This window comes from Dama dama, chromosome 9 (assembly GCF_033118175.1).
Source record: "Dama dama isolate Ldn47 chromosome 9, ASM3311817v1, whole genome shotgun sequence".
NCBI classification, from domain to species: domain Eukaryota; kingdom Metazoa; phylum Chordata; class Mammalia; order Artiodactyla; family Cervidae; genus Dama; species Dama dama.
In genome coordinates, this window is record NC_083689.1 from 18,179,823 (window position 1) to 18,192,737 (window position 12,915).

At 50.7% G+C, this 12,915-nt stretch overlaps 1 protein-coding gene across 2 annotated transcripts in view; it reads right to left on the reverse strand.

Annotated features, from left to right (window-relative positions):
• Positions 1-12,915, reverse strand: part of COL5A3 (collagen type V alpha 3 chain) — a 44,271-nt gene that overhangs the window by 21,268 nt on the left and 10,088 nt on the right. For both annotated transcript variants that reach the window (XM_061150256.1, XM_061150255.1), the window contains exons 9-31: positions 11,502-11,558; positions 11,388-11,429; positions 11,008-11,070; positions 10,433-10,507; positions 10,248-10,331; positions 9,824-9,880; positions 9,672-9,725; positions 9,099-9,152; positions 7,982-8,035; positions 7,846-7,899; positions 7,610-7,663; positions 6,992-7,036; positions 6,827-6,880; positions 6,585-6,629; positions 5,678-5,731; positions 5,496-5,540; positions 4,307-4,360; positions 4,161-4,205; positions 3,970-4,023; positions 2,237-2,281; positions 2,074-2,127; positions 1,828-1,935; positions 1,350-1,403 (exon numbers count right to left, since the gene is read on the reverse strand). In XM_061150256.1, the coding sequence (XP_061006239.1) occupies positions 1,350-1,403; positions 1,828-1,935; positions 2,074-2,127; positions 2,237-2,281; positions 3,970-4,023; positions 4,161-4,205; positions 4,307-4,360; positions 5,496-5,540; positions 5,678-5,731; positions 6,585-6,629; positions 6,827-6,880; positions 6,992-7,036; positions 7,610-7,663; positions 7,846-7,899; positions 7,982-8,035; positions 9,099-9,152; positions 9,672-9,725; positions 9,824-9,880; positions 10,248-10,331; positions 10,433-10,507; positions 11,008-11,070; positions 11,388-11,429; positions 11,502-11,558 (1,305 nt within the window). The remainder of the gene's footprint in view (positions 1-1,349; positions 1,404-1,827; positions 1,936-2,073; positions 2,128-2,236; positions 2,282-3,969; positions 4,024-4,160; positions 4,206-4,306; positions 4,361-5,495; positions 5,541-5,677; positions 5,732-6,584; positions 6,630-6,826; positions 6,881-6,991; positions 7,037-7,609; positions 7,664-7,845; positions 7,900-7,981; positions 8,036-9,098; positions 9,153-9,671; positions 9,726-9,823; positions 9,881-10,247; positions 10,332-10,432; positions 10,508-11,007; positions 11,071-11,387; positions 11,430-11,501; positions 11,559-12,915) is intronic.

The window sequence follows — 12,915 nt, forward strand, 5'->3', positions numbered from 1 at the left end:
CTGCTCTGTCTTGGCTATGAGCCTTTGAATTTCTTTGAACTCCCAGGAATTTCTGCTCCAACAGGCTGAGTTCTGCTCCGAGTTTTGGTGCCTTGAGTTAATTCCCAAACCTGTTTATAGCAGTTACCCTTGCCAGTGGACTCATGTGATTTAATGAAAGCTTATGAAAACTGATGAAATGCAGAAAGGGAAAAGAAAGATATCTCTAAAATCAAAGTTACATGGAAAAGACAAGAATTCCCTGGCAATTCAGTGGTTAAGATGAAAAGCTTTCACTGCTCAGGGCCTGGGTTCAATTCCTGGTCTGGGAACTAAGATCCTGCAAACCGCAGAGCTCAACCCAAAAAAAAAAGAGAGAGAGAGAGAGATGGAAAAGACTTAATATAAAGGAAAGCAATTTAAAAAAAATCACTGTCAAATTAGGCATGAGCAAGATAACTATAGGGCTTCCCAGGTGGCGCTAGTAGTAGAGAACTCTTCCGCCAATGCAGGCGACATAAGAGAGGCGGGTTCCATCCCTGGGTCTGGGAGATCCCCTAGAGAAGGGCATGGCAACCCACTCCAGCATTCTTGCCTGGAGAATCCCATGGACAGAGACTAGTGGGCCACAGTCCATGGGATTGAAACAAGTCAGACACAACTGAAGCACACACAAACGCAAGATAACTGTGCCAGAACAGGACGCCAAAAGTATGGAACTCGAGGATTCTGTGCTCGGATTTCTTCTAAATGTCTTTGATTTTTCTGCTCTGCTTTATGTAAACAAAAACTACAAATCGTCAGTGATGTAATACGGGTGTGGCTTAGGCAGAAAGACATGTCTTACCAATAGCCTCATCCATCAAAACATTGGCAGCCAAATGTACATTTTTACATAAATACATTCTAAGTTATAATTAATTCAAGATATGTAAGCTGCATGTTTTTTATGATTCTCCTTACTGACTTTCTGTTTGAGCCAACCTCAATCATACCAGTAAGAAGGGTCCTACAGATTTATTATCACCAAAATCATCAACATTATTATAATCAAATTGATGAGGTAGCTACTGCTGGTATCTTCTTTTTGCAACTGAGAAAATGGCTCAATAGACTTGTTCAAGTTCATTTAGCAGGTATTAGGGGGTGACTTACTCAAGGTCACTTAGCAGGTGAGGAGTGACTTACCCAAGGCCACTTAGCAGATAAGGTTGGGTATTTGAGCCTAAGTTTGATGCCAAAGCCCACATCTTACTTTCAGTGCCCCATGAGGTGGCCAGTTCACACCCCCAGGCCACAGCCTAGAACCCTAGATGTTAATCAGTCTCTAAACCCTACCCTTGCCCACCACCCGCCTCCTAGCATCTGACCTTAGGGCCTGGACGTCCTGGATAACCTGGGAGACCCGGCACTCCAAGCTTGCCCTGCAGAGAGATTGTAGGGAAAAAGTCAGAGGTTGCAATTTTGGGGGTCAGTAGGGGAAGGGCAGAATGGCTGGGGCATGGTGGCAGAGGGAGGAAGGTAGGATCCAGGGAAACATGGGTTCAATTCCTGGTCCCTGCCTGCTAGGGGCATGTCCTTGGACAGCTCATTCAACCATTCCAAATCTCAGTTTACTTGTCTGTAGAATGGGGATAAAAAATGTCTATTGCCTGTAGTGGTTACAGGGATATAAATAAGATAGTGTGGGTGGCATTGCTCTATCATCCTGAGCTGCAGAAGTGAAGAAGTGGAGAGCTTCCTAAAGTTGGAGATAAAAGAACAGAAGGCTGAAGGCAAAGGGCCAAGGAACATCTTGACTGCAGGAAGCTGGGGAAAGACTAGAGGGGTGTGACCAGGTCCACTCACCTTCTCCCCAGCTGAGCCTGGGGGCCCCTCCTCACCAGCCAGCCCCTCCTGCCCCTTTAGCCCTTCAGGACCATCCTCTCCCCGAGGACCTGGGGGTCCGGGTTGCCCCTGGAACAGAAAGGAGAAACCCTGATATCAGTCCTTCTTTGTCACCCCTGCCCCCTGTCTTTGCCCCAGTTCACCTCCTCCCTGTTTTTTCCCAAGTCCCCCAGATTCACCAGACCGCTCCTCTGGAGATCATCTTACCCGATCTCCTTTAAGCCCCGCATCACCCTTGAAGCCTGGGAAACCATCCTCTCCCTGGGTGGAAGACAGTACAGAGATCAGAAGTCAAGGCTTTCACGAAAGGGCAGAGTCAGAGCCCCATTATTAGGGTTCCCCTCGCCCAAGGAACCCCCTTCTTTCTCACCCTCTCTCCTTTCTCCCCCTGGAGGCCCCGGTTGCCAGAGGTTCCCTGAAAAGAAAGAAGCTCTCAGTCCCCACGCTGCCCCCACTTAAGAAGGGCCCTGAACTCAGTCCTCTGCCTGAAACAGCCAGGACAATCCCAAGAGGATGCAGGACTAGAGGGAGGGGGTAGGGAGCAGTCCCAGAGAAAATTATCTTGCCCCAACATCTACTAGAATGGTGTGCATGAGATTGCCTTTCCCCCGCCCCTTCTCACTGGCAGCCTCCCAAGGTCATCTGTGTGGGGGTGTGAAGGGAAGGCCAAATTTCCAAGTAATTGATTTCCATCTCCTAGGGACACTGTGTCCACAGTTCCTTCTGGCAGGAGAAAAAGGATGAACATTCCAGAACCCAGCTTCATTCTAAAGGCGAAGGAATGTTTCGCATTGTGCTGGATACAGTGCGACTCTGTGCCTGGCAACAAGGGGAGTCTGTGCTTGGCTACAGCGAGACTGCTCAACGCAAGCCCAGATGCTGCTCACACCGAATTCTTGGCTTGGGCCTTAAGAAAAGCTGCACTTGGCTACAGCGAAACTGAGCTCTGTGAGTTAAATGAAATTGTACTTGGATACACTATAACTGTGTTTTGACAATAGCATGACTGTTTCCAGCCACAGGGAGACACACTATAATGGAATTCAGTGACTACAATGAAGTTATACTTGGATACAATGTAACTATGTGTTTTGACAATATCAGGACTGTCTCTAGCCACAGGGCAATTCATTGACCACAGTGTAACCGAATTTGACCACAATTGTTTTCTGACCATGGCTATCATGTAACTAGACTCAGCCGAAACATAGCCTTCAACTCTGTGTAGAAAACCATGCCTGACTTTCGATGGAACTCTGCTTGGACACCCACAGGACTTCGTGGCCAGCTACAACATAACTACACCTCCTCGGTTATAAGGTAACTAAGCTTGTCTATAATGCAAAAATGTGAGGAGCTGGCTTTTGGCTACAACCAAACTCTGTTCTTAGACTACAGGTAATGGATACCTGTACTTGGCTACAAGGTAACTGGACTTAGCTACCACACAGATTTTAATTACAGTGTCCCCACAGCTGGTCAACAGTGAATCTCTATTCAGTACAGCTCTCAACCACTCCTAGCATTTCTAGGCTTGTAGATTGTATGGCTCTTGGCTTGAGTTTTTGCTGCTTTTGTTTGTTTTAATTAATTTATTTTTAATTGAAGGATGCATGCTTTACAATGTTGTGTTGGTTTCTGCCATATATCAATGTGAATCAGCCATGGGTATACAAATGTCCCCTCCCTCTTAAACTCCCCTCCCACCTCCCACCCCTTGCCACCCCTCTAGGTTGTCACAGAGCACTGATTTAAGCTCTCTGCAGCAAACAGCACATTCCCACTGGCTATCTATTTGAGCTTTTAAAACAACCCGCTGCTTGATTATAATGTGTTGACCTGGGGATGTGTGTGGGCACTTAACAGTGAAATGGGTTCAGCTCGTTGTTCTCAACTACAAAGTGACAACTATGCTGTAATGTTACCCTTTGGCAGTTCAGCTTCAAAGTAGCACACACCCTACTTCATAGGGTCAGTCCCGCCGCACCTTGCCTGGCAGGCTGATTCCTCTCTCACATGCTTGTAGAAGTGTCTGATGGAGCTGGCTTCCCAACGTCAGTGCTGATGAATCAACCCTAACTGCAGGCCCCAAGCATCACTTACCTTCACACCCCGAGGTCCAGGATAGCCCGGAGGGCCTGCTGACCCTGCTGGACCCTGAGATGGAGATAAGATCAGTGTCAACCTGTTCTTCCCCCTCCATGTTCCCAGCGCCCTCATCCCTCTTCTCATGAGACTCCTGGCTCTGCCTGCCAACCCCCATCCCCAAATCAGCCCCTCTTCAGGTCACTTACCTGGGCCCCTTTCTCTCCTGTTGGGCCCTCATGACCTGGGTGACCCTGGGACAAAGACATTCTGAGTTGTCAAAGACCTGATTTGCCATCCAAACTCCCAAGCCTCCCCCTTCTCCTTCCTCTTTCTCCCAGAATCTAGTTCTCACCGGAGGGCCTTCAGATCCTGGGAGGCCTGGAATTCCTGGGTTTCCAGGGGGACCCTGAAAGAAGAAGAAAAATAGGGAGAGATACAGGGTCTCAGAGCCTGGCGTTCCACCAGGAACATCCCTACTCAGACATGCAACTACCTCAAGGTTAGAGAAAAAGCAGATCCTACTGGTCAAGAAATCTATTCTCAGCAATTCCAAACTTGCTGCATGACCCTGGACAAGCTGCCTCCCCTCTCTGTGCCTCAGAAAGCCTCTGCTTCTGGAATAATTCAGGCAAGGGATATAAAAACAGTGTGAGAGGCATGCTGGGATGGGGGACTTCTTCCTTAGAAGCTGCTTCAACCCATAGTTCCACAAAAGAGGGGTGGGTCTACACAGGCATGTGGTGACCCCTCTATGTTGTGCAAACAGTTGATGAATCCAGAGAGGGGATCCTGGCCCAGCTAAACCAGTCAGACTCTCTGCTGAAATTTTGGGGGAGGCGACACCTTGCCTCATAGAAACTATGATCAGATGGGTTTGGGTAAAGAAACTGTAAGATCCTAAGGAGCTGGGGACTGAAATAGTGACAGAGCAGCACAAGATTGTGTAGAAATAGAAGCTGCAGTAAGAACAGACTCAGATGGTAAAGAATCCACCAGGAATGCATGAGACATGGGTTCGGTCTCTGGGTTGGGAAGGTCCCCTGGAGAAGAGAATGGCAAGGCACTCCAGTATTCTTGCCTGGAGAATCTTGTGGCCAGAGGCACCTAGTGGGCTACAGTCCATGGGGTCAGAAAGAATCAGACATGACTGAGCGACTAACATTTTCACTTTTTCAAGATGTATATAGAAACAATCCTGTCTTCCAGGGGAGATGGAAACAGACATGCAGAAGAACAAAGATGACACTGCAAGACCCCAGAGAAAGGGATTTCTTGGCCCATGAATCTTGGTAATACTTTCTGGCTTCTGAGAGATTCCCCCGTGTTTGATAATATCCCCTTGTACTCTAAACTTTGTGAAGGTCTATTTCTCACCATCAGCCCTTCTCCAACAATAACACTTGGTTACTCTGAGCTTGTTTAGGGAATGTTGCAATTGATCATTATCCATGGCCCCTTACAAAAGGAGCCCAATGGGAAGTTTTTCCTGCAGGCAGAGTTGAAGGAAGAAGACACAATGGGGGAGGAGGGCTGTCACTCACCTTCTCCCCAGGAGTGCCGATGGGTCCCTGGGGGCCGGGAATTCCCTGGAGATATTTTAAAAGAGAGAGGGGGAAAGCATTAGAAAGAGACAGTGGGTGCAGAAGTTGGAGAAGCTAGGAATGGTCTGTGACCTTTATGGACCACCACCACCACCCCCCCTTATTGGAAAAATAGCTCAAACCTGGGACCCAGGATTTCCCTGCTGTCCTGGGGGGCCTGGTTCTCCTGGAGGACCCTGGGGAGAAAGTGAGGAGTCTGTGAAGCTGGAAGGGTTGTGGTGTTGAGGTGTCAGTGAAGTTGAAATGAGAGAAGGGGTCATGGGAGCGGCCAAGGATATGGGAGGTCATAGGGTCAGAGTGTCTGAAAGCATCAGGGGGACTTCCCTGGTGGTACAGTGGATGGGAACCCACCAACCAATGCAGGGGGTCATGGGTTCAATCCCTGGTCCAGGAGGGTTCCACATGCCGTGGGGCAACTGAGTCCATGCACCACAAGTACTAAGCCCGAACTCTAGAGCCCGCGAGCTGCCAACTACTGAAGCCCGTGTGTCTAGAGCCTGTGCTTCGCAACAGGAGAAGCCACCGCAATGAGAAGCCCGCACACCACAGTGAAGAGTAGCCCCGGCTTGCCACATCTAGAGAAGGCCTGTGCCCAGCAATGAAAACCCAGCACAAACAAAAATTTAATTAATTCATTAATTTAAAAGAAAGCATCAGGTGGGGCTTCCCTGGTGGCTCAGTGGTAAAGAATCCACCTGCCAATGCAGGAGACACAGGTTGGATCCCTGATTTGGGAAGATCCCACATGGCAAGGAGCATCTAAGCCCACGCACCACAGCTATAGAGCCTGCGCTCTAGAGCCCGGGAGCCGTAACTACGGAGTCCACGTGCTGCACCTACTGCAGCCCATGCGCCTGGAGCCCGTCCGGGCTCTGCAACAAGACAAGCCACCTCAATGAGAAGTCTGTGCACCACAACTAGAGAGTAACCCCCACTTGCCGCAACTAGAAAAAAGCCCATGCAGCAACAAAGACTGAGTGCAGCCAAAAATCAAGAAAGAAAGAAAGCAGCAGGTGTCGGAACACGTACCACATTTCCTTTGGCACCTGGAGCACCATCACTTCCAATCACACCCTGGGGGAGGAGAGGGTGTGAGACCAGGGCAGGCACACGTGGTCTCAGCCTGCGTCTCAGCCTGCATCTGAGACGCTGAGAGGCTCACGGGGAACGGTGAGTGGGCAGAGAAGCCAGGCAGCAAGGAATGGACACGCAGAGGAGATAAAGGTGAGGCAAGGACAAACAGGGATGTAGAAATACAGCGACGTTCTCACCGGGCGTCCCAGGGGTCCGGGGGAGCCTCTAGGGCCAATCAGTCCTCTGGGGCCCTGCAAGGAAGCGGGAACTAATGTCAATCGAGCATCCCTGCTCTGAGGCCAGAGGAGGCCTGCCTCCCTCCTCTGTGTCGGACAAGCAGTCCAGGGGTCCCTCATACTCACCGGCTCTCCCGCCTGGCCAGTGGGCCCCGGAGGTCCCTCTGCTCCCTGTGGGAAAATGGCATCACTTGGGGAGGCAGGGGTTTAACCTTCAGAGAATCACCTTCCCTCATCTGGGCAGCCCCTTCCAGTGCATCTCAGAGTCAGAACTTGCAGCAGAGTCCAGCCAACTGGGTGTACGTGATTTGAAATTCAGGCCCATGACCCCAGTCCTGGACCTGCAGTCCTGGGCCTCACCTCTGAACTCTAGTTGTTGTTTAGTCTCTAAGTCAAGTCTGACTCTTTTGTGACCCCACGGTCTCCAGGCTCCTCTGTCCATGGGATTTCCCAGGCAAGAATACTGGAGTGGGTTGCCATTTCCTCCTCCAGGGGATGTTCCCAACCCAGGGATGGAACCCATGTCTCCTGCATTGGCAGGTGGATTCTTTACCGCTGAGCCAAAGGGGAAGCCCAGTAACTCTAGTACTAACCCCCAACTCTCCATCTGTCTTTTTGAGGCCCTGATGGGACCTCCTGACTCTCCAATGCATATCTTCACCCCTCCCCCAGTCTCCTGAATGCTCTATTTCCCTCATTCTGGCTTTCTGGCTTCCAAACCCCCTAACTTGCTTCCAAACTTACCTTCTGCCCATCCTCTCCCGGGGGACCAGGTTTCCCCACATAACCAAAGTCACCCTGCAGTGGGGAACACAGAGGGCCGTTCAGAGTCAAAAGATGGGGGTAGAGACCAGCCCCCAAGGAAGGGAGAAGGGGTGTGAGGGGGGACCACTCAGACACAGGGATGGAGGCTCTGATATTGAGGGTGAGTATTGGTGAGGGGGGCTTGGATGTGGGGGAGGGGCGTCACACACACTCACCCTTTGGCCCTTCTCACCAGGCAGCCCTGGCAGGCCATCAAAGCCCCGATCGCCCTGCACAAAGAGACACCATCTGAGCCTTGAATCCTCTACCCCGACAGTCCCTCCGAGTCCCAGTCCTGGCCACATCACCTACCTTAGGTCCCGTGGCGCCTGGGAGGCCCCGAGCCCCCTCTGCTCCAGGGCGGCCCTGTGGGGGAGGTGACATGGTCAAGATGTCTACTGCCATGTACGGAGTACCTTCCTCATGCAGCCCCCTGTGCTGGGGTTTCTCTATGTACTAACTGAACCTCTCAAGTATATCTCAAACCCATCCATTAGTCTTTATCCCTAGTGCCCTTTCTCTAGTCCAAGTTACCAGCATCACAAAAATTCCATCTTCAGGGAATTCCCTGGCAGTCCAGTGGTTGGGGCTCCATGCTTCCACTGCAGGGGGCAAGGGTTCCATCTCCGGCTGGGGAACTAAGATCCCACATACCGCATGGCCAAAAAATAAAATGTTAAAAAAAAAAAAGAGGACTTCCTTTTTGGTCCAGTGGTTGAGAATTGATCCCAGGTCCGGGAAGATCCAACATGCCACAGTGCAACTAAGCCTGTGTACCAGAACTACCGAGCCTGAGGTCTAGAGCCCATGAGCTACAACCACTGAAGCCCGTTGGCCCGAGAGCCTGTGCTCCGCAACGAGAGACACCACCACAACGAGAAGCTTGTGCACCACAACTAGAGAGTAGCCCCCGCTCACTGCAACTGGAGAAAGCCCTCCACAGCAACGAAGACCCAGTGCAGTCAGAAAAATTACAAATAATTAATGTTTTAAAAAGAGAAGAAAGAGTATGCTTTAAAAAAAAAAAAAGCCCCCATCTTCAGTCTCCATTAATCTTCTTGCTGTATGTTCCCCATGAAATGTTAATACTGTCTGGGATTATCATGTCCCCCAGTGGGCCAGTCTTGCCTTTTGCCCGTGCTGTTCCTTTGCTTGGAATGCCCTTCTTCTCCTGTTTCCCTGGTTATATCTCAAATCTCAGCTCAAGCATCATTCCTCAGCTGGTCCTCCCTGACTCTGTGACCTGACCAGCTTCCTTTGTCACCCTTGATGGCAACGGCAGTCCATAATCCTCAGTGGACCGCCACTGCCTGTCCTCAGTGTTCTGATCCCAACAATGACACCAGCAGACCCTGAGCACAGAGCCAAGGCTCGTGTTGGGTGCTGAGAGATGGCTAAGGGATGACCTAAAGACCTACGAATCACTCACCATCTTTCCCTCTCGGCCAGGGGGTCCATGAGGTCCCTGAAGCCCTCGGGGACCCTAGAAGAGAAAGAGAAGGAGGCAGAAAAAGAATAATAAAGAGTCAGGACTTGGTTTAAGTCATTCCCTGCTCTGTTCAGTCACTAAGTCGTGTCTGACTCTGCGACCCCACGGACTGTCCTTCTGAATTTTACTCAAACTCATGTCCATCAAGTTTGTGATGCTATCCAACCATCTCATCCTCTGTTGCCCCTTTCTCCTCCTGCCTTCAATCTTTCCCAACATCAGTATCTTTCCTAATGAGCTGGCTCTTTGAATTAGGTGGCCAAGTTATTGGAGCTTCAGCTTCAGGATCAGTCCTTCGAACAAATATTCAGGGTTGACTTCCTTTAGGATTGACTAGTTTGATCTCCTTGCTGTCCAAGGGACTCTCCAGTCCCACAATTTCAAATATAAAAAAGGCGGTAATTCCAAGTGTATCACCAGCCCTTTTGCCATTTTCCCCAACTGGCACTTTATCCTGTGGCCGCGGGAGAAGACCCTTCCCACCCACCCTGCCCCTCACCCCACCAATCTCACCTGTGGCCCCATTTCCCCCATCTCTCCTTTCAGACCTGGATACCCAGGGAGACCCTTGGAGGAAGAAAGATAGGGTCATGTACTTAGAGGGAGTTTGAGTTAGAGTCATCTCCACAGGTGTGTCCCCTCTTCCATGCAGCCTCCTTACTCACCACGGGGCCTGGGCGTCCAGTGAGCCCCACCGGGCCAGGAGGGCCTTTCATAGACAGCTGGAGAGACAGAGGGGAACAGAGCCTCAGGTCTTCCACACCCCCACAAAATCGTCAAGAGTTAAATATCCACCTTCTCCTGACTGTTCACTGTCTCCCATCTTTGTCATTCTCCCAATGCCCTCCCATTACCTCCTGACATGCGTGCTCAGCAGCATGCTCCCTCATGGCCAGTAGCCCACCAGGCTCCTCTCTCCACGGAATTCTCCAGGTAAGAATACCTGAGTGGGTTGCAATTCCCTTCTCCAAGGGATCTTTCTGACCCAGGGATCAAACCCACATCTCCCAAATTACAGGCAAATTCTTTACCGCTGAGCCAATGGGGAAGCCCCGCCCCCCAACAGTCCCTGGATTATCCTCCCCTCACCTGAGCCTGTTGCAGGACTGCCTGAGCCTGGGCCTGCTGGAAGGATACTGGGGGTCCTTTGTGAGAGCCTCTTGCAAACTGGAACTAGAGGGCAACTAGTAGTGAGGGTAACTTCTACAAGAGGTCCCCGTGTCCTGGGTCAGGACTCCACTCCCCAAGGCTGTGCCAGCCTGTCTCCCTCTTACCGGTATCATGATCACAGTGCCTGGGAGACCCCGGATCCCATCGATGCCAGGGATGCCTGGGAGGCCAGCAGGGCCCTGAGAGAGGAAGAGAGACACAGAGGGATGGAGATAGAGAGATGGAGCAAAAGATAGGGGAAGGAGGGGGCAGAGAGAAATAGAGTGGAAGAGAGGCAGAGAGACAGAGGTGAAGGCAGAGAGATGGAAAGAGAGGCAGGGAGAGAAGACACAGAAGACAAGACAAACAGAAATGGAAGGAGGGAGGGAGAAAGCAATGAAAAGTGAAAGAGAGAAACAGAAAGGAGACAGGGGAAAGAGAGATGAGGAAACAGATACAGAGAGAAAGAGATGGGAAACACTCAAGGATAGAGTCAGAAGGAGAAAAGCAGGGGACAGCCCCACCCCCCAGGATGGAAGAGGAGCCAGATGGCAATTAGCAAATGGGGAGAAAGATGAGCAGGAGGGGTCAGGGCCAGCCCCAAGGTGATGTCCCCAGCCCCAGCCATGCTCCCAGCTTCAGTTCCACAGCTTGAAATCTCCCTTCCCCCGAAGGTTACATGCCAGAGAGACTCTCTTACCGGTAGACCACGGTCTCCAGGGAATCCTGGGGGACCAGGAGGGCCTGAGGGGCCAACCACCCCCTGTTGTGGACAGAGGAACAGAGGTCATGAGAAGCGCAGTCTGAGCCAAGCAGACTTGTGGCCCACCACTGACCTCGGCCCCATGTTGACCTTCCTACCCCATCACTGAGCCACTCCTGGCCCCTCAATGCTATGCTGACCCATATAAAGCTCCAACTTTACCTCTCAATCCCCCTTTTTATTCATCTTTTCAGCCTCAAATATCTAACAGTCTTTGAACAATCTGGCAACATTACACTCCAGCTCCCCACCCCGGGAGATCAAACACCCCAACTGGAAGTAAAAGACAAGAAGAGGGGAATGCAGTCATGACTCACGCGGGGTCCGGGGGCTCCTGGGGGTCCTTCAAACTGCTGTCCCTGGGGGAGAAAGGAGTGTGACCCCCATTCTTGCCCATACCCCTGCAACTCTGCCAGCCCCAGACCCCTTACCTGTTCGACCACGGCCGGTTCTCCTTTTTCTCCTTTTTCTCCTTTTTCCCCAGCACCCTGGGGCAGGGGGTGGAAAGAAAAGAGATGAGCCTGGAATTCAGACACAGAACTCTCAGCTAACTGACTTCACACCAAACACACACACATACACGCATGCATGCATCCATGCATGCGTCCATGCATGCAGAGTCCATTCTCTGAGCTGCCTCTGTTGTTCTTTCTTCAACCAATATGTTTCAAGCAGCTCAGCTTCCAGTTTTGAGCTGACTGTGCTGCAGCAAGGTGAAGACCATGAACTCTGGGGCATGCTGCGGGATCTTAATCCTGGAACTGCCTCTCACTTATTCAACTTATTCATCTTGTGCAGACTTATTCAACTCCTGCAGACTCACCTGCAAAGTTCATGGGTCAAAGCCTACTCTATACATCCCACGAGAGGATGAAGAAGTTAAAACAATGCTTAGCACATCACAAGCACTCAGGGTAAGATGGTTAGGATTATTCACCTTCTTCCCTGTCCAATATCAAGGCTAGAACCTAGATGCCTTCCCTATCTGCAGTATTTTTCTAGACAATCTCCTCCAATCCCTGGACTATAGATAGAATCTCTCTGCTAATGAGTTCTAAGTCTTTATCTCCAGTCTAGACCATCCCTTGAGCTCCAGAATTTTCTAACCAATCACTTGCACTGACAACTGAACGAGGATTGCCAATTTGTCATTGTTGCTTAATCACTCAGTCAAGTATGACTCTCTGGGACCCCATGGACCATAGCTCCCACCAGGCTCCTTTGTCTATGGGATTTTCCAGGCAAGAATATGGGAGAGGGTTGCCATTTCCTTCTCCAGGGGATCTTCCCAATCCAGTGATTGAGTCAGCGTCTCCTGAACCGGCAGGCGGGTTCTTTACCACTGAACCACCAGGCAAGCCCAGTAGCCAATTTAGCACATCCAAAATAAGATCATTGACACTTTCCACCTGCTTCTCCTTCAGGCTTCCCCATCTTACTCAGTGGGGCCACCATGCATCTACCCAGTCACCTTAGCATCTTTCTTCACCTTCAGCAGCAAGAGCAAAATCGGGCATGGTTCAAATCAGTCCACTTGTCTCTATCCACCCCCCCTGCCCCCGCCATGACCACCACTCCATCCAGGTTACCACTTCCTATTTTGCATGTGTGTGTGTATTAATCGCTCAGATATGTCCTACTCTTTGCGATCCCGTAGACTGTAGCGGGCCAGGCTCTTCTCTCCGTGGGATTCTCCTTTTGCATAGACCACTAGTTTCCCTGCTGCCCTTCTGGCTCCCCCTACAGTCCATAGGCTATTCAGCACCAGAGAGAGCTTTGAAAACATGTTCCCTCTCCAGGGGCTTCTCATCATGCCTAGACTAAAAGCCAAATGAATCACCCTAC